We start from the raw sequence: 25,276 nt of genomic DNA on the forward strand, positions 1-25,276 counted from the left end.
TATTTCTGTTCGTATGATAAGCGTTGCGTTTAGGAGGAAGAGGAGTAGACATGGCACTAGGAAAATAGGAGAGACACAACAGAAGCTGTAACTGTAACGCTGTCTTACCACTAACTAACAGTGCTGCCAGGTCTAGCTGTTAAAATTTCCCTAAATTGCCTGATTAAATTTCCCTGTTTGACACAAAATTTCCCTGTTATGTTTATATATATATATATATATATATATATATATATATATATATATATATATATATATATATAATACTACATATTAAAAAGTTTTTGACGGAAACATGCTCTCTCTCTCTCTCTCTCTCTCTCTCTCTCTCTCTCTCTCTCTCAATGGGACAGGATCAAAATGAGCAAAGTAGGCATGATTATTGAAAATAATTATGCCAGTTTTCTTGTGGGTTTTACTTTTGTCATAGTGATATTGTGCATTTTTAAGTTTTATTTTATGTTTTGAGCTAAAGAGTTTTCTCTTAGTAGTAATGATCAGCACATACTGTGACCGTTTCTAGTAGAGTTAATGAAATAACGGATTTATGGCAACTTTTTTTGTTACATTTGTCATATTTCATCTGTGATAATTTTATATACAATAGTTTTTATGCTTTAAAACTCGTGTACGATTAATAAGCGTTCTGCATATGTTTTGATTTTAGGGATAGAAAGTAGTCAGACATAAACTCTAAATGTTCGTTTATGATATATTTCTCTTTTATTTTGGTATAAGTCCTTCGTCTTTTGAAGTTGTGTGTGCGTGTGTTTAGTCTAGGTTATTGTAAAATTTTATGTACTGTACTGAATATTTTGAAGTGCTATATGATACAATGTTATCCTCTGAAATGAATCTATATACGAGACCTTTGATTTTATCATAAAATCAAACATGACCTCAAAAATGGATGAAACTACTTTGGAAAAATTATCACCATACTTTTTGTGTAAAGTTTTATGCCTAAGCTTCACAAAAAAGTAAGGGTGTATCTTTTTGACAATAAGAAAATACTCAGTGACATTATGCTCCCACACTAATATTGCTAGCTTTTCGGTTTTTTTTTTTTTTTTTTATCTTATAAGCATGTTTTTCGTAACCTTCATAATGATAATATAAAAAATCATGCTGGAAAACCAGCACACTTGTGGTTGATAATTATGGACATTAAAGTAAGACTCTGTAATAAATGAAATACTGGCAACTATTAGCCTAGTAAATAACCCCTCTATTTTCTTATCCTTGATTCTTCTCCCAAAACGTTCACTGCCATTAAACAATCCCGCAACCGGTCAGGGTTGGGGTCAAGTCTTCTTTCGTATTGTTTGTTTCGTTGTTATAATCTCCGTTTTCGTTATTAATCTGAGTGTTAACCAAATTTTATTTGGGAGGTGTTTACGTCTGTTAATTGATGAAGAGTGTCGGGTACGTTAATTTAATTCTTGTGTTAATTAGGATAGCCTAGTTTGTCAATCTGAAATTGCTGTGAGTGGAAGTTAATTTTGGGGGTGTTCCTTGCACTAAAGAACTTCAGAATCGTGTTTTAGTCATTGTAGGGCTTGTGAGTTTGGTGAGAAAATTTCGTGGATGTGTACATGCTTTACTTTTATTATAGTATATAAATTTTGTGATTATTCTAGGTAAGCAGGGTAAAATACCGAATGGCCGGCCTCTACCATAGCGCGATCATCTTCCCGAAAATCTGAAACTATGGCCTTAATTTGTGACTTACTTCTAGAAGGAAGTAGAGGTCTCAAGGTGTTGCTTTGACGGACGTCGTTGGCTTTTGATTAATGTGTATCCTGGGTTACAGGTGGTGTTAAAAGTACTTTTTCAGTAAGGTGGTCGCACTACGGTATTTTACCCTATGGCTGGGTAGTTGAATACAGGCTAACTATTTATTGGTTTCGTATAGGCTAGCACCATCTGTGATAGTCATATTTTAAGGCTACTACCTACTAGGGTAAAAAACCGCATGGTACAGGGGTGGACCATGTACGATCAGCGTGAACAACCCCAAAAAAGTACATTATAAAGCGTCCTGACATTGGAGATGGGCATCAGTCGCGACTTGTTGCTGGTGAGAAACGAAGCTAAAGACCTCTACTCCGGTGTCAGGCCGCGTTATAATGTACTTTTCTTGGGGTTGTACACATTGATCGTACATGGTCCTCCCCTGTACCATGCGGTTTTTTACCCTATATCTTAGTCTGTTATATAGGCAGCTATTTCTGACATTTACTATTATTGCTTTCCAAGCCCTATTGGCCTACATAGGTTAGGGTAAAAAACCGCATGGTACAGGGGTGGACCATGTACGATCAATGTGTACAACCCCAAGAATAGTACATTATAACGCGTCCTGACACCGGAGTAGAGGTCTTTAGCTCCGTTTCTCACCAACAAGAAGTCGCGTCTGATGCCCATCTCCGATGTCAGGACGCGTTATAATGTACTTTTATTGGGGTTGTACACATTGATCGTACATGGTCCACCCCTGTACCATACGGTTTTTTACCCTAAATGACTGAGCGGCAACATAGCGGCCACCTCTATCAGAATGCGGCCACTTTTAAAAGTGTTTAAATTACCTATGCCATTATTTCATAATTTAGGAGATAACTCTTAAGCCTCGGTCAAACATTGGCATTTTCAAACTGCATAAGTTGTAACGGCTGAAATTTTGCTTCTTACAACACTACACTCTTATTACAACCAAATCACCATCAGATGCCATAAATCGTAACCAAGTCCCCGAGTTTGACGACTTTGTGTTAGTGATGGCAACCAAGCAAGGCTGCCAGGCATAGACATTGTCACTCCACAACTGTCAAAATTTGCCGTGTCAAGGTGCAACATACAACAATTTGGTAATTGCCCCTCAACTAATGCCATTTGATTATGCAGTTGTAACTAGCAATGGCAAGTTACGGCATTCAGTACAACGTACGCCATGTACTTGGCAAACCCATAACATGTGCAGTGAGAATGTGTCAATGCGTCGGCAGCCTATAAACATAGTTCAAGGGCTTAATTAATTACTACCCACAGCTGCCTAGGTGTTCAATTTTGAGTAAAATATATTTCAGAATCAAGGTTTTCTGTGTTCGTTATCATTTGAGAACTTTAGATGCAACTAAATGACAGTAAATCTTAATAACTCCACGTCGGGTATTTCTTTGGAAATTACAGTTTCCTATAGTATTCGGGTTGCTTAGTAAGAATTTTCAGTTATTTTTGGGCGGTCGACTGTAAATAACCCCCAGGGGCCAATACTAAACACAGTGAAATACATTGGACGCCCCAATCCCTAGTGGATGTCGTATTCGCAGTTACATTCCTTGCAGTCCGTGCGGAGTTATTTAGAATTACCTAAATGACACTGAATACAATTTAAACGAAAGTAAATTTGTCAATATAAAGATTAAGTTTAACTTTTATTTATGAAATGTACAAAGTTTTTCAACATGATTTTCTTAAGCCAGTTCATTGCAATCAAATTCAATTTATTAACATGTTCTGAAGTATAAAAAATGAAAATGCATTTTCTATTTTGAGTTATGTTGCGATTTTATCACAGATTCGTTGCCCAGATTTTGAGGGCTGATGAAAAAATCGTAAAGAACCAAGCAGCAGCTACACAGTGTGGGGTTGAACAGACTAGGTCAACAATTTTCACAATTTTATTACAAAAATAAACTATTAAAGATGAAAAAAAAAACCCACATATTACAATTTGAAAGTCCCATGGAGATATACATAAGACAATAGTTATTATAACTAGGATTCAGCCACCATGTGATTAAGCAACAGAAAACCCAAGTCCCTGAAGGGGGAAATCTTCACAAAAACAGAAATACTATGATTAATTCCATCGCAAAAAGATCCCAATATAATAACTAACACATCTAAAGCGATAATAACCTAGGTAATTCAAATAGATGGATGCATCATAAATCCAATTAAAGTGCACATCTTATAACTATTAACTGGCTCGATCAGAGGAGAGTTGCAATCACTTACCTTACCAAGTCACTCCCTGGGGAAGAATGCCTGCGGACTCGTTTATTGCACATCTGTGTTATGATTATGAATTGAAAATGATAAAACTATATTGCAATCAAGGGTCGATTGAAGTTTCATTAAATTATATTTTGAGGTATTCTCTAGGATTCGCTGTAATTTTGGTGTTTTTGTCTTGGACAATTCTTTTGTTTCTCATACTAAATACATCGGATAAATTTTGATTAATTCTTTACAGAAAGGTAATATTTTGTTAGGTTAATTCATCCTCTTCTCTGATCAATTTGGTTCACCACAACCTCTTAGTTGCATTTGCTATTTTTGTTACTCATGTACCTACATCACCAACCCATTGACGTTCTTCCTCTTGCAAAATAACCAGACATTGCGGAAGGTTTGTCGTTAAAAAGGGGATCCTACTTTTTTCGCGACAAGTTACACAGACATTGCATTAAGATTTTCAGTATTCTTGATAAAATTTGAGAACTTCAGTTATACTAGATATATGTGATGCTGAATAAAACTTAAAAGAAATACTGCACAGGAAGTCCCTGGTTATCGGTGGTTAATGGCGATCCGGTTTAAAAGCGCCATAAAATCAGCAATTTATGGCACCATAATGGGGCCGAGTTTAGGTTATCAGCGCCATACGGTGCTGATTACTAGTGGAGTTATGGCACCATTAACCATAACTTGGTGCCATAAATGGCTGAGTTTCAGTTAATGGTGGTTTTCGCTTAACAGCACCCTGCTGAGAACAGAGCCCCCGCTGATTACAGGGACCACTTGTATTTGGTAATAGTTATTTTTGAATTATTACTTTTAATTCAGGAAATTTACATACCTAGTTTTTCAACATGATTTTATAAAGTATGGAAGGCATTTTTATAGTTTTCTTATATCACTTGATTCCTGCCAGTGAACGGAGCATGCATGGGAGTTTACATAATCATGACGACAACCTCTTGTGTCACAGAGTCCTCTCAATCTGCCTCAATCATGGCAGTAGTTTTTTTTTTTAATTTTTTTTTTTTTTTTTTTTTTTTTTTTTTTTTTTTTTTTTAATGAAAATTAAGTAGTGCAATGCAAAACACCAAGGGCTCGATATGTTATGAAGAGTTATGGGGGTCTGAAACACACTGAATCTGTGGGAGATAAAAGGAAAATATTGATGTAGTTATTGGACTTTATATACAGTGTTTGCCAAAATATTTGGCACGAAAGGGCCCATTCCAAATAATTAGGAGAAAAACATTTATACCTCTATAGAATGGCTTGATAAGATTAGTTTTTTTGGCTCTCAAAGGGAGATGAGGAAGGACCGTCGGTTCCATTTTATTTCGTTCAGATTTCAATTAGTCACCCCTGGACAATCACAGTGATCAATTGTGTTGGTCCCGTGATCCCTGTTTGCCACCAGATTTGCTTCCCCCCCCCCCCCCCCCCCCCCCAATCATTTGCCAGTTAAAACCCTGCTTCATCACTCCACAACACTTTATGCCACTTGTATGTATCTCACTCGGATATTTACAACTAAAAGCGACCCTATTCTGTCTGTGTAAGGGTTACAATTGGCTTCTTTTGAATGACAAGATGCAAGAATTTCAAGTCCTTGTGTAATAGATGCTGCATGGTTCTTACATTCACATGAACAAGAAAAATGGTTTTTTTCTATCAATTGTCCTGCTGTTAAATGTAGATTAGCATCCACTTGCCTCCTCATAAGTTTCTAAATCCTTGGTGTAGTCTTTCTGGGCCTCCCTGTCGATTTCCCATGTGATGACGGATCGACCTCATTAGTGTCACGGAACTTCTTTGGCTAGCACTGAACACTCCGCAGAGCCAAACCTGTCATTTTTGCTATTTATTGCCTTCCCTGCCTTTCACAAGGAAGTAATGCTAGCAGTTTGGTCTGGTCTCAGCTCCTTAGCCCCTACATTGTCTGTGATATGGCAAAAAAAGGGAGAGAGAAAAAATGCAAATCCAGTGGCAAACTGGGATCACGTGACCAACACAACTGATCACTGGGACTGCCAGTGGTGACTAATTGAAATCTGAACAAAACAAAATGGAACCGAGGGTCCCTCCTCATCTTCCCTGGAGTGCTAAATAAATTGTTGTATCATAAGCCATTCTATAGGGGTATAAAGTTTTTTCTCCTAATTATTTGGAACGGGCCCTTTCACGCCAAATATTTCGGCAAGCACTGTATATAACAGGGTGGCATAGTTCACGACTTTGTACAATCCTGTTGCATAAGTTGGAATGTTACATAACTAAATCACAAATAAATAGTAAAAAATCATCATGCCTTCATGGAACTCACCGTCCTGCAAAAACCTTTAAATGTTGGTGTGGCATAAATCATCAATGACTTCCTTGTACGACTACGTAAATACATAGTCTTGAGACACGTAAATACATAGTCTCGTCTCAACTTGTGCAATGTAGTTGTAATGGTTCATTGCAGAAGTCGTCATGGAGTTATCAGCTGACATTTCTCTTTGGGGAGCCCCAGCCTCGCAACTATAGGAGATTGATCGCCAAACCCAACCTTTACAACAGTTATGGCAGCGCCTCAGTGGCGTGGTCAGTATGGTGTTGGCGTGCCACCTCGGTGGCCGTGAGTTCATTTCTCGGGCATTCCATTCAGGAGTGAGAGATGTGTATTTCTGGAGGTAGAAGTTCAGTGCAATGTAAGAACACCATGCAGACAGACAGACAGACAACAGTCACGGCCAGACAGACAGACAGACAGCAGTCACGGCCTGAAATCGCCATGTGTGACCCAGGCTTTACTTCGAGGAGTGTAGGTGTGTCTGTACTTTCTGGATGAGCCACAAGTCTTGGGTGATGGTCATTGCAGCATATAAAAGTACTGTAAAAGGACACTGTCCTTTCGATATATATATTTCAACAACTTGCCATTTCCAATTCATATTTTATGTAGAATTCTCTGGCCTTTCCGCCAGTATAAGTATCATGTATGTACACAGACTACATCTGCATTTATTCTTATGTATGTGTATGTAAAGAAACACAAATTGTCAATCTCTGCGCATAGACCTCTATCATCTCGGGTCAGGTACTATATGAAGGTCCGCACCTGTTAATATAAAGCATCAGTACCCAGATACCTTTCTCTCTCTCTATCTCTCTCTCTCTCTCTCTCCTGTCCTCGCAACTGGTGACCTCCCGGATTGGACGATAACAGAGGGGTTTTGGCCCTTGCCATTAATGGACTCACTATGACCGCTTACCATCAGAGAACCTTTAACAGAACCACATGGCACAACAGGTCTCTGAAAGCTCCTTTCCCCAGTTGACAGAGACGCCAATAACGGACTTTCTACGGCACACCTCTCCAGGTGTGTTCTGGCATCTTTGAATGGTTTGGCTCCTGCCATTAACAACACATGCTGACCGTATTCACTCATTAATGGAACCACACAATGACTAGTCTTGACTGACGAACCAAACACCATTAACGGACTAAATACAGTGCTTTCACATTTTGGTGCGAGACAAGTCAAGAGGACGGGTACCTGGGGGCTAATCAACCAACACACAGACTTTGCCTCAATCGGGTGATGCCAGATTCCTTCTGACTATCATCAACCGATCCGCTAGGTGGCCCTAGGCGACTCCAATGACAGAAGCCACTACTAGCACCTATGCAGAGGTCTTTCTCAAGCTGGATCAGCCGCTGCGGCATACCGGACGACATCACCACAGACCGAGGTCTTACCTTCCTGTTTGACCTGTGGTCCTCATTGGCCCGCCTGACGCTGCTGCTGCACCTGTCGTCTTCCTTGGCCTGCCCGATGCCACTGCCGCACCTTGTGGCCTCCTTGGCCTGCCCGACGCTGCTGCTGCACCTGTGGGCCTCCTTGGTCCGCCTGATGGGAACAACACTCCACAGCACCGCCGCACTCCCAATGCCGATGCCGCACTTCCTTGGTCCGCCTTATAGGAACAACGCTCCACAGCACCTCTGCACACCCAACACCTCTACCGCATCTGTGGGCCTCCTTTGCCCGCCGGATGGGAACTCCACTCCATGGCACCACCGCACACCCAACATCGCTCCTGAAGCTCCTGGCACATCACTCCGAGGCTGTGGATTTCTTCTAATCAATATTTCATAATAAAGGGATTTTGACGAAGGAAAAATCTATTTCTGGGGAGAGACCTGTGTCGCCCGGTGAAAAGGTCCTTCTTGCTACTTTTCTGATATAGTTTCCAAATATACCAGAGAAAGTTTTAGCATTGGTATGCAGAGGTTACTACCCTCGCGCGAGCACCCTAAGGGCGTCGTGTATAAAGAAAGGGCGTGTGAAAGCCACTAATCACAGATAGTCTTCCATTTAGATTATTCCTTCGCCAATATGCATATGTGGGGTGTGCCGTAACCGCTGTCTCCACCGCACCGGTCTGGATCACCCCGCCACCGCCCGATGCTAGCGCCATCTGACATCCTTCTGTATTGGATTTCAATATTGGCTTGGAAAGGAACGGGATGGGAAAAACAGGGTAGGGTTTCACCGGGCGACACAGGTCTCTCCCCAGAAATAGATTTTTCCTTCGTCGACCTGTGTTCGCCGGTGAAAATATACAAGAGAATGCCTTCCAAGCCCATGAATCTCAATTCTAATACAAGGTATAATGAAAACGTCTTTAATACATATATATCCATTTACTAAATTAATACTCGTATATAAACTTAACAGCTAAACTTAAGACTAGATCTTATACTATGACTTAAATTTAAATATGCAAAATTAATCCATGATGTAAAGTTTTATATACACTTATTATTTACAATATGTACATGTAGTTTTGAGCACATTCCAAGGCTGTTCGACATTCTCTAGAGGAGAGCATGATACTTGGATGGCTGTTTCCGTTCCACCGAGGTGAGAGGCATCGTGGCGAGAGTGGCAGGTAGAAGGGAGAAAGTATTGAGAATGGGATGAAAATGAAAATAAGAGGAAAAACTAATCCGGAGAGATTAAACTCCCCGCCGCTATGGTAGAAAATTTTAGGGCTTGAATGTTCCTCAGATAGTGGCGCTTAAAGACCAGAGAAGATTTCCAACCCGTATACTTCTTAAGATCATCAAAATTCCTGTTTTGAAAATAGTTAATTGAAGTGGCTACAGCCCGAATATCATGAGCATGTGGGAAAGATTCCGGGTTAGCCTGTTTTACAAAGAGTATTTGCTGTCTAATACCTTGAATGGAGATAGTACCCCCTTGCTCTCTGGTAAATAAGGGACCGGAGGATTGTGAGGAGGACCTAGCTAAAAAGGACTTAAGAGTCACTACCAGACACAGAGATGTATCCTGAGGTAAAGGTATAATCTTCCAAGGAGACCATCTATTTTGAGGGTCTTCATTCTTAGCTAGGAAACTCCTATCCGGAGAGAGCAGTACTTCTCCTGACGGGAGGAAATCCAAGTTCTCAGGATTATGGGAGATAGCTGCTAATTCTGATATTCTGGCACCTGAGGCCATGGCTGTAAGAAACAAGGTTTTTCTCAGCAGAGAAATGTAAGAGCTGGATTCATTGTTGGTGTCAGAGGCTAGTTTCAAAACATCGTTTAAAAATCACGTTACTTTTTGTGGACGGATTGTAGGTCTAAGCCGTGCACAAGCTTTGGGAATGGACGAAAAATAAGAATCTGCTAAATTAATGTTAAATCAGACCTGAAAAATCTTTTTCAGGGCCGAGTTAATTGTAGTAATAGTATTAGCGGCTAGGCCTTTTTCAAACAAAGTTCTAAAGAATGAAATGGCCAAGTTTGGGGTCATCTGAAGAATGTCTAAATTCTTTATAAAGTCCGGTAATTTCTTAACAGCCGAATCATATTGCCTAAGCGTTGAATCCCTCTTGTCAGATTCTATGAATATGACATTATCCGGATCAATATTTGCATCTCTTATGAGCTGCAAATTTCATGAAGTCCACAGAGTTAGGGTTTGAACTATTCCTGAGGAAGCTGACACAGTCTGTGTTTGAACCACTTGTGTCAACTTTGGATGTGGGATCTGTCTGGGATGGAGTTTCAGCTCTATTAGGAGCGGAAACCAGTTGCTTTTAGGCCAGTTGGGTGTTACCAGAGGTACTATTTCTTTGAAGGAACGTAGTTTGTGTAGTACCCTCATCAGAAGATTCACTGGAGGGAACAGATAAATCTTCTGCCAGAGGTTCCAGTCTAGCACTAATGCGTCTATAGCTTAATCCTGAGGGTCCAGGTTGGGGGCTATGTAACAAGGAAGTTTGCGATTGGAGCTTGTCGCAAAGAGATCCACCTGGAGATCTGGAACTAGTCTGGATATCCACTGAAACTAATTCATGTCTAGGGACCATTCCGATTCTAACGGTTTGGTTCTGGATAAAGCGTCCGCTATAACATTTCTCACTCTGGCCAGATGTGTTGCTGACAGAGACCAATTTCTTTTTGCTGCCAAGGTAAAAATTGCTACTAGAACATGATTCAGTTTGGGTGACTTGGATCCCCGTCTGTTTATGCAGTGGACTACCGCTGTGTTGTCTGAGACTATCTTCACATGACTTATCTTGTGATGAGACAATAGCTTCAAGGTTAGGAATACTGCCATCGCTTCCAACACATTTATTTGAAATTGTTTCATACCGAGGGACCAGGTCCCCTGGAAGATTTGGTGTTGGGAGTAACCCCCCCAACCACCGAGTGACGCGTCTGTATGAATCGTCGCTTGTGGAGGGGGAATTTGCATAGGAACTGCTTTGGCCAGGTTCTTGGACTTTGTCCATGGAAGTAGTCTCTTTACCAGTACAGGGGGAATTGTTGAGACACTCTTAAATGTATCTTTGCTCTCTTCCTCCAAACGCGATTGATGTCTTTGAGTTTGGCTTTTAGTAGGACGTCTGTTACCGAGGCAAATTGGAGTAAGCCGAGGATTCTTTTTAAAGATCGCCTTGATATCTTTTTGTTCCTGATAAAATGTTTTGTCACTGATGCTATCTCCTTGACCTTCTTGGTTGGGAGGGATAGCTTGTGATCCTGTAGGTCCCAATGAATACCCAGCCATTCGAACTGGGTTGCTAGTTGTAGCCGGGATTTCTTTAGATTCAACTGAAAACCTAGACTTTGCAGAAACCAAATTACTTTGGTTGTTGCTCTGCGACATTCTTCTTCTGTGCTCGCCCAAATGAGCCAATCGTCTAGGTAGGCTACCAGCATTACTCCTTGGTTCCTGAGTTGTTGCAATACTGTCTCTCCTAGTTTCGTAAATATCCTGGGTGCAATGTTGAGGCCGAAAGGCATCACCTTGAATGCATAGGATTTTGTGCCTAGGCGGAAGCCTAGGTAGGGAGAGAAGTTTCTTGCTATTGGAACATGATAATAGGCATCTCTAAGATCTATAGAGGTGGTGACGGCCCCAGGGGGAAGTAAGGTCCGTACTTGAGAGACAGTCAGCATACAGAACTTGTCGCAGAGAATGTAAGAATTCAGTTTGGACAAGTCCAGAATTACTCTCATTTTGGAAGAATTCTTCTTTGGAACAGTAAACAGACGTCCCTGGAATTTCAGGCTTTTTTACTCTCTCTATAGCCTTTTTCTGCAGGAGATCTTTGGTGTATTCTTTGAGATCTGGTGTGGGTGTCTGAAAGAAATTCACCGCCGGGGGTGGAGACCCCTTTATCCACCTCCAACCCAGCCCTTTGGAAACAATACTGTGCCCCCAAGGGCTGAAGGTCCATCGATCTCGGAAATATAGTCTTCCTCCTACCCGGTTCTTCTCACTGATTATGAGTTGGCTTATATCCTCTGCCTTGGCATATTTACTTAATCGTATTAAAACCAATACTGGCTATGTAGGAACACTCTTGCTTTGCAATGACTATTCTAACTAAATATAAATGCGGGACTCTGTAGCGACTAGGCATTGTTTACATCGCCATATACGAGAAGCTATCTCGTTATCTAACCTAGAACCTTATAAGGATAAGTTTTAACGGCGATCTATAATATTCTGATCCTAGCAAATTATAAAAGATATATGAAGAGCGACACCGAAAATTCGTACCTAAATAGGTAGATCAAAACACAACATGCCTGTGTACACTCTCGGATGGCTGCACATGGCCGATACCCCGCGCTAATATACAAAACCCATTACGCAAGTTTATACCAAATTTCTTTAACTGTTCTTATTGAAAACAGAATTTTGTACATGAACTTTCCTGTCAGATATATACTTAGCTTACGTCTGACGTCACGACAGAATTCAAAACTCGCGGCACACGCAACAGGTAGGTCAGGTGATCTACCTTACCTGCCGCTGGGTGGCGGTTGTATGAACCAATCTCCCTTTCCAGTCAGATTTTCTCTTTCACCGGTTTCGACTACACCTGTGGTCGTTACCTCCTGATAGTTTAATTAGTTTCTTGTTGCCTTGGATATCTTTGGACTGACTTTCGGTGAAGTACCTGATCTTGTTGGCTTGGCATACGCGCTTGTGGATTGTTTTTGGATATTGGTTTGGATTTTTCTTTGATTTCAAGATGTCTGATGTAGAGGTTAAGAAATCTTCTATGTTTAGGGTGTGTTCTATGAATGAATGCAAGGTGAGGCTACCGAAAGCAGCGGTAGATCCTCACATAGTATGAGTATGCTTGAAGTGTAGGGGTAATGAATGTTCTTTTATTAACCCGTGTAATGAATGTGAGAAGTTGGATGAGGGTAAATGGAAGTCTCCGTCTTCCTACTTAAGGAAGTTGGAGAAAGACAGGGTGAGAAAAGCTTCGTCTAGAAGTTCTAGTAAGTCTCGTGTTAGCGAGTTAGAAGTAGATAATCCTGTCGTAGCACTAGATCCTTCTCCCGTTTCAGCTCCTGCTCCCTGCATCGAACCCAAAGATACGCCTTCGGAAGTGGCAACCATGAGAGCCACGATCCTTAGCATGGAGAAGAAAATTAGTTTGTTGCAAGGTAAGAGTGATAGTGCAAGTGATTTGTGCAGTGCCCCCAGTGCAGTGGAGGGTGCGTCTGACCGGCTCCTTAATGCTTCCAGGCCTAGACCTCTTCCAGACTCCCAATCCCAGTGGAGGAGGAAAGTCAACAGCCGCAGGAAGGTTAGGGAGAACCCCCACCGATCAGGTGTCCCCTCGGTAGATCCTGATGCTTGTTCCCAGGCTGCCTCACCAGGACGCAAGCGCCTCTCCTTCTTGGCCCAGGCGCACTCACCAGGACGCAAGCGCCTCTCCTTCTTGGCGCCAGGAACAGGATGTTCTCCTTTCTCCTCGCAGGCGCTCTTCGCCTCACAGGCGTCTTATTCAGGACGCAAGCGCCTCTCCTAGCAGGCGCAAGGAGCAGATCAGAAGCCCGAGTTTAGGGAAACTCCAGGACTCTTGCAGGAAGGAGGATAGGAACAAGTTTTCAGATATCCAACAAGTGGACATTGATTCTCCTGCAGATAGGATTCGCGAGAGAAAAAGGCTTCTTTCTCCGGATCGGACTCCGGAAAAGGGAAAGCCCTCTTTGCCTGCAGCTCTTTTGGAAGAAGTTTCAGAGGAAGAAATCCCCAAAGATGCAGGAGTTTCGGACTATAAGAGACTTACTTCTCTTTTGTTGCAAGTGTTTGGAGACTCGCTACGCCCGTCGGATCCCCCTTCTCCGGGATCTTTATTATCCAGCACGAAACTGTCGAAGTCCTCCTCCTTTGTCAGGATGACACCTACTCTTTCTATGAGAAAGTCTCTGAAGAGCCTCGAGAGCTGGCTCAGATCGAAGAAGGAAGCGGGGAAGACTGTATTCGCTTGTCCTCCTTCCAAGCTAACGGGAAAAACCATTTATGTGGTATGACACCAAGGAGCCAATGGGCCTGGGACTCCCTTCATCCTCAGATGCGGATTTTTCCGCTCTGGTAGATTCATCAAGACGACGCGCTCTACATTCTACAAAAGCCTCTTGGGGGATGTGTGAGGTTGATCATCTCATCAAGGGCCTGTTTAAGACTCGAAGTCTTTAATTTCATGGACTGGGCTTTGGGAGCTTTAGCCAAGAAGTCTCAAGACCCAGACTTCGTTAGCATGGACGTTAGCATGGAGGAGTTGGGCAGCGTTTTGACTTGCCTAGACAAGGCGGTTATGGATGGCTCCAATGAAGTGGCATCCCTTTTTGGATCCTGTATTCTGAAGAAGAGGGCAGTGTTTAGCTCCTCCTTAACAAAATCTGTTTCGCCTCTGCAGAGATCCTCCCTGTTATACGCGCCCCTCTCTAGTCACCTCTTTCCTCAGGAAATAGTGAGGGATATTTCGAAGACCTTATCAGAAAAGGCTACACAGGACCTGTTGGCCCAGTCAGCTAAAAGACTAAAACCTGCTGTTCAGGTATCGAAGAAGGAGAAAGTTCCCTTCCAGCAGCCCTTTCGGGGAAGGTCTGCCCCTAGACCCTCTCTCAGAAGTAGACGATCGGAGAAGAGAGGAAGGTCTTCTCGAAGGCCGTTCGTCAAGACCCAATGAGACTGCGGTCCTCCAGACAAAAGTGGGTGCCAGGCTTCTAAACTTTTACGAGACTTGGGCACAGAAAGGTGCCGATGCCTGGTCCCTATCCATCCTAAAGAAAGGATATCTAATCCCCTTCAGGGAAAAACCTCCCTTGACTACAACTCCAAGGGAGTTGACAGCAAACTACAAGGACTCTGTCAAGAAACAAGCCCTTCTACATCTCGTGGAGCAGATGCTTTACAAGGAAGCCATAGAAGAAGTAAAAGATCTCTCTTCTCAGGGGTTTTACAATCGCCTGTTCTTGGTTCCGAAAAGTTCAGGAGGTTGGAGGCCAGTTCTGGACGTGAGCGCCCTGAACGTGTTCGTAACAAAGAGGAAATTCACAATGGAGACGACATCGTCGGTTTTAGCAGCCCTGCGTCCAGGGGACTGGATGGTATCCCTGGACCTGCAGGATGCGTATTTCCACGTGCCAATACACCCGTCTTCCAGGAAATACCTCAGGTTTATGACTCAAGGAAGAGTATTTCAATTTCGGGCCCTATGCTTCGGACTCTCAACAGCCCCTCAAGTATTCACAGGACTGATGAAAAATGTGGCTCACTGGCTTCATCTTGAAGGGATTCGAATATCCTTGTATCTAGACGACTGGCTGATACGAGCACAGTCGCGAGTCAGATGTCTGGAGGACTTAAATCTGACACTGAAGTTAACACAGTCCTTGGGACTGTTAGTAAACCTCGAGAAATCCCAGATGATTCCCCAGCAGAACATTGTTTATCTGGGGATTCGGATGGATTCTCGGGGTTTTCATGTATTTCCATCACAGGAATGACAGTACCGCTGCTTGGAAAAAGTAGCAACCTTCCTAGAGAAAGAACAGTGTTCTGCGAGGGAATGGATGAGTCTTCTGGGGACCCTTTCCTTGTTGGAACAGTTCATTTCTCTAGGAAGGCTTCACCTAAGGCCTTTACAGTTCTACCTAAGAGAACATTGGGATCAGAGATCTCAAAATCTGTCCGATTCCTTCCAGATTACGAAGGAAATAAAGGAGGACCTTCTTTGGTGGATGAATCCGGGCAGGCTCAACGAAGGAGTATCCCTTCACGTTCCGAACCCTCTGCTAGTGTTATTTTCAGACGCCTCAGATGCGGGGTGGGGAGCCACTCTAGGGACGAGAGAAGTGTCAGGCACCTGGAGGGGAGAACAGGTGTCCTGGCACATCAATTTGAAGGAATTGACAGCGATTCACCTCTCTCTCATACACTTCGAGGCTCAGATCTCAGGTTCAGTCCTACAGATCAATTCGGACAACACAACAGCCTTAGCTTACATCAGGAAGCAAGGAGGGACGCACTCGTTCTCCCTTTACGAAAAGGCAAGAGAACTACTGCTTTGGGCAGAAGAGAGAAGAATTACTCTCCTGACAAGATTCATTCAAGGGGAGAAAAATTTAAGAGCCGATTTTCTGAGCAGGAGAGACCAAGTACTGCCTACAGAATGGACGTTGCATCAGGAGGTATGCAACAAACTATGGAACCTCTGGGGGAGACCAAATATAGATCTTTTTGCCACCCATTGGAACAACAGGCTGGAAAATTACTGCTCCCCGATCGCCGATCCAAGGGCGATTTCTGTGGACAGCCTTCTCCTCGATTGGTCCGGAATAGACGGGTATGCTTTTCCTCCGTTCAAGATCGTATCGGAAGTAGTAAGGAAGTTTGCAGCAGCAGAGGGAACCAAACTGACCCTCTTAGCCCCGTTCTGGCCAGCGCAAAACTGGTTCACAGAGGTACTGGGATGGATAGTAGACTTTCCGAGATCTCTCCCAAACAGGAGCGATCTTCTCAGACAACCCCACTTCGACAGGTATCACAAAAACCTGCCCGCTCTCGCTCTAACTGCCTTCAGACTATCGAAGGACTTGTCAGAACGAGAGGTTTTTCTCGAAGTTGCGAAGGCTATCGCAAGAGCAAGGAGGCCATCTACTATTCGAGTCTACCAGTCGAAGTGGGATGTGTTTCGCAGATGGTGTAGAGCTCAGAAGATATCCTCTTCCAGTACCTCTGTGACAGATATAGCTGATTTCCTCCTTTACTTGAAGGAAAAATGTAGTCTAGCAGTCTCTACAATTAAGGACTATAAAAGTATGCTTTCGTCAGTCTTCAGGCATAGAGGCATTAACATTGCAGAAGACAAAGATTTACATGATCTGATTAGATCTTTCGAGACGTCGAAGACGAGAAGTATTAGAGCACCTTCTTGGAACCTGGATGTGGTCCTAAAGTACTTGATGACCCCCAAATTCGAACCTCCCCGTAAGGCTACGTTCAGAGATCTAACAAGGAAGTAGTTATTCCTGGTCGCGCTAGCCTCAGCAAAAAGGGTAAGCGAACTACAAGCCTTAGAGCATAATGTTGGCTTCAGGAACGACTCGGCGTTTTGTTCCTTCAAACCGATGTTTCTGGCGAAGAATGAAAACCCTTCAAAGCCTTGGCCTAGAACCTTCGAGGTAAAAGGACTTTCGTCTCTAGTGGGTACTGAACAAGAAAGAGCTCTTTGCCCGGTTAGAAGCCTTAAGTTCTACTTAGAGAAAAAGAACGAACTAAAGGGGAGTAAGGATAGTTTATGGTGCTCAGTTAGAGATCCCAGAAGACAGATCTCAAAAAATGCTCAGGCGTTCATCAGAGATGTAATCAAGGAAGCCCATTTAGCGTGTAAAGAAGAACAACTGGACCTCCTTAGAGTTAAACCTCACGAGGTAAGAGCAGTCGCTACCTCTTTTGCATTCCACAAGAACTTGTCGATACAGACTCTAGTGGAGTCAACTTTTTGGAGATGCAATTCAGTCTTTGCATCCCATTACTTGAGAGATATTCAAGTGACGTACGATAAATGCTTTACTCTAGGAGCTTACGTATCTGCGGATTCGTTGCTGGGACAGGGAGCTGAACCCAATCCTTTTTAGTTTTATTAGGTTAAGGTTTTTTAATGGTTTTTGGTGCGTTTATTTGGTCGATTGAAAGAGGGTGCAGGAATTAACCCCTTTCAAATCGTAGTTTCTAACATGTTAGTGTGGTCAGGTGGTCGGGATTGGTCGTTATGCTCCTTGTAGTGTCTTAGTTACCTAAAGCTCTATCATGTAAGAGGGTTAGCCCCCGTTGGTATGATACAGGTCAAGGTTCTGCCATGTAAGTGGGTCAGCCCCCATTGGTACGATCCAAGAAAAGGCTCTGCCATGTAAGCGGGTAAGCCCCCATTGGCATGATCCGAAAGGGTTATCAGTCACAGGTCTCATCCTCTCTGAAACTCTGATGGCAAGCAGACTCATAGACAGTATCAATGAAGTCTTCTTCCATAGCAGGTAGGAACCAAGGTTGTGTTTTTTAATATACCTACAACGTATGTTGTTTCCCCGTTTTTATATTAATTAATATTTAGTATGTAACTGTCTCTTGCCCTCCACCAAGGGTGTCAATCAGCTAAGTATATATCTGCCAGGGAAGTTGCATGTACAAAAATGATATTGTTAGTATACAATAAAGTTTTGTACATACTTACCCGGCAGATATATACTTAGCTATAGTCTCCGACGTCCCGACAGAATTCAAAACTCGCGGCACACACGACAGGTAGGTCAGGTGACCAGCCCACTCCCGCCGCTGGGTGGCGGGAATAGGAACCATTCCCGTTTTCCAACCAGAATTTTTCTCTTCCACCTGTCTCCTGAGGGGAGGCTGGGTGGGCCATTAATCGTATATATATCTGCCGGGTAAGTATGTACAAAACTTTATTGTATACTAACAATATCATATTTTGACTTAAAAACCTTCTTGTGGGTGAGGGGAGTGTATGGTAAAAATTTGGTAGCCATAGCTTTCATAGTCTGGGCGTACATAGCGAACAAACAAACAGACAAACTCAGATTTTGCCTTTTATATTTATAGAAGATTATAACCTTGAGGATGGAACTCTCTGAAAGATTGACATAATTTTCAATGTTTTACTACTGAGTTTTCCTCAATTCCATGCAACATTGTAAATTAAATCCCTTCTAATAGGGAATGATTCTAAATACTTGACTTTTCATAGCTTTAAAATCACTGTGGCTGCAAACAACTAAAAAAATTTTTTTTTTTTTTCTTGAAATAGTAATTGTCTAATCACAACATTGTCATTTAAAATTCTTGCAATAATGTACAGCTGTTAGTTAGGATAGGAATGTGAAGATTGTAGTAATATTTCCTCTGTTTCAGTATACATAAAAATGGAGTTGGAGAGCCACAGTCAACCATGTTCAACCTTCAAGAAGAGAAGCTTGTCCGAGAGCTACTTGAGAGACGGGTGTGGAATCGATTTTCCCTTTCGCAAAATCTCAGTCGATGACAGTTACTTGATTTTAACAAGTCAGAATGATACCCGGGATTGTCCTTTAGAAATAGCTGATCTGACTGATATAGACCTCACTTGTCCAGATGATACTATTGTAGCCAGTGCAAGTACTGGGATGTCTCTCTCGCATTCTGTGAATCGCTTGGGCATAAATGAAATGCACCCATTTGCACTGGAATTAACTTCAAATGGTAATGCTAATTTTGAAGTTATGTCAAAATTACCTCTTGGAGAATCCAACTTGAACATTACTATGGCAAGCTGTGGTACCATGTGTCGCATTTGCCTTGAAGGTAAGCACACTGACGTAATGTAGATTTTACCACAACTTTTTTGTGAAAAGCTTAAATTTGGATAAACTAAAAATAATGAAAGGCAAAGAAGCAAGAAATTGAAAATTTGTGAGATATGTAGCAGGGAATACACTGATCTTATCCTAGGTTTTAATCTGTCAGGGTTGTAAGAAGAAAACTTGCACTATCGGTTAACCTTAATATAGTGGTACTGATGTCTACATTTCTAAAATTCTTATATGACCCTCTTTTAAGCAAGCTTGACCCTCACTCATACTGTGCGGGAGCTAATTTGTTTGCATCACTTAACTTTCTGCTGTCTGTTAATATGTACAGTTATTCCCTTAGGAATGATATCTTGGGTGTTTTTGCTGTGTTTTGAAGTGAACATAGTTTATCTTTTTTCTTTCTTTAATGATTGTACAGAGAAATTGCTCTTATACTGTTTTTGGAGAGTATCTGCTTTAGCATTGCAAGTTAGCTGCACAGATGGGCTTTGATCTGTTATGAATTATAAGGCTTAACAAGGCTGTTACACCCCATAGTACCATCAGTGCACCTCTTGTGGTGCACTTCTGTATAGGAATTGCTTTGTTCTTTGCGTTGTCCCTTTGGTTCGTAGTTGCAACCCCTTCATTCCTTTTACTGTACCTCCATTCATATTCTTTCTCCCATCTTACTATCCACCCACTTCTAATAATTGTTTCATAGTGGAACCATGAAACTATTGTTAGATTTGTTACACATTTAAAACCTTTTTACTCGTGATTCCCTCTCAGCACTGAATGACCTCATAGGCCCAAGCACTTGGCATTTGTCCTCAATTTTTTATTGCATTCCAACAGGGTTGGTACATTGCAGTTGAAGTATCTGTGCATATGTCAGTGGAAGCAGTACAATCTTTCATTCCAACATTTTTTATGTTCAAATGTAAATAATTATTTTGTACCTGCTGAGATAATGCATGTGGTTCTTTGCTCAGGCCACTTACCATAACAACCATTAAATTTGTATAGTACAGTCACCAGTGTACCAGCTAATCCCACTGCAAGTGGTACATCCCTGACAGGGCACCAGTACAATAGACTAAAAGATACGTACTGCACTGTAGTAATTGTATTCTTGTTTTATCATCTTGACATATCTTGTGAGAGTAGAATACACTATTAGTTCCTCGCTGGATGAGTGGTTTTCGCGCTCGGCTGCCAATCCAGTGGTCCGAGGTTCGATTTCTGGCTCGGCCAACGCAGAATCAGAGGAATTTATTTCTGGTGATAGAAATTCATTTCTCGATATAGTGGTTTGGATCCCACAATAGGCTGTAGGTCCCGTTGCTAGGTGACCAATTGGTTCCTAGCCACGTAAAAATATCTAACCCTTCAGACCAGCCCTAGGAGAGCTGTTAATCAGCTCAGTGGTCTGGTAAAATTAAGATATATACTTAAGAATACACTATTGTTATAATTTGTATTGAAAGCATTGCACTATAGTTAAACACTGGCCCAAAGTTCACATTTCTGTGCTTGGCTTAACTAAACAAAGATAAAACAAATCATATCCCCCCCCAAAAAAAAAAAAAAATTGATGTACGTATAGTAGTATTGTGTTTAAATAGCATGAAATTTATTTTTTTTTACTGGATGCAGGTGATGGCCAAGAAGAGTTGATATCACCATGCAAATGCAGTGGCTCTCTGGCACTCATTCATAAGAGCTGCCTGGAAAAGTGGTTGAATTTATCCAACTGCGACACTTGTGAATTGTGTCGTTACGTCTTTACTGTTGACCGCACGCCCAAACCTTTTTGGCAGGTAAGAATGCATTATAGGAAATGAAATGATTTGCAGTGCAAAAAGCTTAAGTATTTTGCAGGATTACTATAAATGAGTTGATGCAATTAGGGAAAAACTGCTTCACGAGTTTTCATCAGTGACTGTTGGTAATCTACCATTATCATTATGTACTGACTTTTGGTCAGAATTATTACTAGACCAGGTTCCATGAGCCATTGACATAAGTAATTGCTCACTTGCATTTACGTATTGCTAAAATCATTCAACACAAACCTTAAAATTTTTGGAATACGTATCTATTCAGTGATCTATTAATAAATCTGATGCTACAAATCTGGGAGCAATTTTGGTGTTAAAGTAATTCATAAGTCAAGTCAATTAGGTTTCAAGTCCTTATGACAATACTGTTCATCCTTGTTGTTGGAACTATTTGATCTTATTTCTGATAACTTCAAAACCTTTTAAGTAAACATTTCACAATGTATGCTAAACCCTTGGTCTAAATATTCCAGCTTGCGTTGTGCAATAACAGAGAGTTGAGGAGATCTGTGGCCATAGACTTCCTCTGCTTCATGATTTTGACACCTCTGGTAGCCATGTCGTTGTATCTTTGCGTCAGCACTGCAATATTTTACAAAAATAATGCTGAGAACCACGAGAAAGTCGTACCAATACATCTGGAACCAAGCTATTGGAAAGCATGGGAGGTCCAACAAATTTTGAGGGTATGTCTGTTTTCATGTTTTGGACCAGGGGCTCCAAACCTTTTTGCATGAAAGGGCCACATTATCATTCCAAATACTGATGAAGGCCGCATATTAGAATTATCTTTACTATCGGAGAAAACTTCACATTTATTTGTATATAATTTAGCTTTTAGTTTAGGCTTACTCATTTGATAGTTATTGCTAAATAGGTATTATTCCTCTAGATAAAAAATTGTTAATAGTACTTAGTAGCTTATGATTTTTTGTACAGCTTGTACAAAGAATAATAAATTATTGAAAATTCTGTTTATCTCATCTTTAATGGGTAATTTGATGCTGCATAATGTTGTTGTTGTTATTGTTGATGAGATGGTTGGTAGAGGGGTAGTGCATGTATGGAAAAACGGATAAAGGAGGTACAGTGTAATCATCAAACGAATGTGTCAAGTTCAGGCAGGGTCCTCGGCCTGATGCTAAGTAGATATGTTGTCAATGTTCTCTTAACCTGTTATATATTTATTATACGAAATTCTTTGTTCTCTTACATATTTTCTAGGCTAATGGTTTACTGGACAGGTATCAAAAGAGATTGGAGTAGTAATTGCTAACCAATATATCTAGCCCACATATACAGTGCTTGGTACAACAGCCAGCATCCCTCTGTCACACAACAGCATACTGCATGCCTGGTTTTCATATGTCACCTTATCATGAAAGTCATTATCCTAGTTTCTGCTTGTGAAGAGAGTAAAGTTTGGAGTAATCTAGGAGTGATTGTTTCAATTATTGGTAGATATTGTAAAATAGTATTAGGTGCATAAACATTGTGTTAAGGCTTCCATTTTAATTCCCCCAATATTAGTTTCCTTTACATGATTTTTCTGACTATCTGATGTTATGGCCTACATTTCTATGTTACATTGCCATGAATGTTAAAGAAATTGCTATTTTTTTTTGTATTGGTTACAAACTTAGTTCAGAATTGAGTAATGTTATTTAAGGTATTCTACTGCATTTATGTATAATTGCTTAATTCATTACCTCAACAGGATCATAGAAACCTCACTGCCAAAACAGAGGGTAGCGAATCTTCCAAAACTGGTCCTGCCTGGGATATAATTGGTCTCTCTTTACTAGCTGTAATTCTTGTTGCCATATATTTATCTTGGCTGATTGCTGCTGCTGTGTAAGTATAAGTAACAGTTTTTTTTTATATAATTTTTTTTTACATGGTTTTGCTCATAAATAAATAACCTTACTCTGCATAAACAGTTCCTAGCCACACCAGCTCCATAGATCTTGAAAGAAGAAAGGCCCAACTGTAGACTCGGCCCCAGCCTACCATTTCACTAGGCAATGCTTCATTCCTTGTAGTTTAGCTTTGAGAAAAGCAGCTGTGTTGCAGTGCTTCTCTGGATCATTGTTGTCTTTTTTGTGATTGTAATATGCCACTCAATTTTCCTTCAGACTTCCTCATTTATCTACATATTTTGCTTTGTTTTGGTATATTTATTGTCTTTAGTTGTGTAATTTTTTAAGCTTAATCAATATTTCCCTCTAATCATTTGCTTCGTTTTGCTATATTTTCTTATAGTTGAGTCATTTTTTAAAGCTTAATTCACTGTTTCCTTCTAATCATGGACATGCTGTGTTATTGTTTACTCATTTCCATGTCTTCATTATTTTGATCCCTGGCTTCCAATACCTTTTTCTCTTGAGGATTTTCAGTACCTAAATTTATGAATCTTGGAGTCCCTTTAATATCAGTGTGATATTTGCTTGGTTCATCCAGATATTTTTCAGGACCCTCACAGAACAGTGGACTCATTTTTCAAGTTAACGTAACGTGTATAGTACTCGTGTAACACGCGATCTCTCATACCATGCGACCCCCATATCTTGCGTATCATGCGATTTAAATTTACGAGACCAAATAACAATAGGCTAACCTCTTTTCCTCTATATCTATTCCTTTTTTTAGTTAGGCTAACCCCCTTTCCTCCATCTCTTTATCAATCCCATCTTCTAGTTAGTTTAAAAAAGTAAAAGCAAATGCTAAAAGTATCGTTAGTAATGTTATACTTGTGTAAACACAAACACACAGCCAGATGCGGCTGATTTGCTATGAACAGCTGAATATGAAAACAACGTAGTTTTTAAAGATTTTGAATACCCAAGTTATTAGCCTTTGGAAGAGAGATTTAATTTGATCCTTAAACGTGTTAAGTCTTTTTTTTAAATATATCTTCATTGAAGCAGCCACACCAAAACTAGACTTTTTCCAGGCAGGCAAACGAAGTGGTTAAGACTGAACAGGCACATAGCATCCTATGCATTAAAGTCTGAGACTAGGATATTAGTAGTGAAGAGTTTATTCAGGTGATTATGATCATTATTTTCATCCATAATGTTTAGGTAGTTTTTCAATAGTAATGGTGATAGTATTCTTTTGCATCAGAAATTTTCAAAGCCCACATGTTTGTTTTGCAGTTATTACACAAGAATTCTGAGAGTTTGGCGCCATGCTAACCAGGAACTTGTTTTGTCCGAAAATCACCGGAGACCGAGCTGCTTTTCTGTTTTAAGTAATACTTACCAGCAGATGGAAGAAGTAGACAACCATGAAAACATATCGCCAGTAATTAGTTCTCATGGAACTATCCCTCGTATACATGTAGAAGATGCAGATTTGCCAAACCCTACTAATTCAGTAGATATAGAATCTAGAAGAGCATCTAGAAGAGATTAAATACTTTAATATATTAATCTCCAAATGATGATGGTGCTGAATGTGATGAGGCGAGTCACATGACAAATTGATGTTCATATAAGCTTGATTTTAACAAGGGGGCCAACTGGATACATTGGATATGCAATTATGCTTCAGTCTCTTTGAAAGGGATACTTAATATTGTACCTCTTAATGTTTAAGTATTTTAATCCTAATTTAATTGAGCTAAATTTTTTTTGTTAATATTGTGTAACTTAATGACTGGTATTTTATCCTGAATCATAATTTGAGATATAATTAATTTTATCAGTTTAAATGTAACTTTAATGACTAAAAATTTTATCTTGGCTTGATTTTGGAACATGTATTCTGTTTTATTAATAAAGACATAAGAATTTTGCTATGTTATTAGTTTCTACCCACTGGTTTAAATTTTACTGTTGTGTTACTGTGTAGAAGTTATTTTTTATTCTCTTTACAATGATAGTTATAGAATTTGGTGTAAAAATCTAATTGTACAGAGAACTCTGCAAGCCATATTTTCAAGGTTTGTCACAGGTCTTAAGATTAATGATTAAAGAAGTTCATCATTAACAGAATGGAACTAGTAACTGAGTATTAACTGATGCCTTTATGATGAAAATTATGGGCAAACTTTGCAGGATTCCTTTGTATAGTGGCAAAAGTTTGTAGGTAGAGGAATAAATTGGTGCATGGCTAGATGTAGCCAGCACTTGATTGGATTTGTATTAGGGAGAAGGGATGACTGTAACCCCATTTAAGGCATTTTAAATGGACACTTATTCATGGATACAAGAATCAAATGTGGGATTCATACCAAGAG

At 40.7% G+C, this 25,276-nt stretch overlaps 1 protein-coding gene across 1 annotated transcript; it reads left to right on the plus strand.

Moving 5' to 3' along the window:
- The first annotated feature begins 1,269 nt into the window (after nt 1-1,269).
- LOC135225187 (uncharacterized) lies at nt 1,270-24,831 on the plus strand. The gene is made up of 6 exons (XM_064264474.1): nt 1,270-1,425; nt 18,774-19,202; nt 20,849-21,012; nt 21,507-21,719; nt 22,751-22,887; nt 24,192-24,831. The coding sequence occupies exons 2-6, from the start codon at nt 18,785-18,787 to the stop codon at nt 24,448-24,450; spliced, it is 1,191 nt and encodes a 396-aa protein (XP_064120544.1). The 5' UTR covers nt 1,270-1,425; nt 18,774-18,784; the 3' UTR covers nt 24,451-24,831.
- The last annotated feature ends 445 nt before the right edge of the window (nt 24,832-25,276 follow it).

This window comes from Macrobrachium nipponense, chromosome 13 (genome assembly GCF_015104395.2).
Source record: "Macrobrachium nipponense isolate FS-2020 chromosome 13, ASM1510439v2, whole genome shotgun sequence".
NCBI classification, from domain to species: domain Eukaryota; kingdom Metazoa; phylum Arthropoda; class Malacostraca; order Decapoda; family Palaemonidae; genus Macrobrachium; species Macrobrachium nipponense.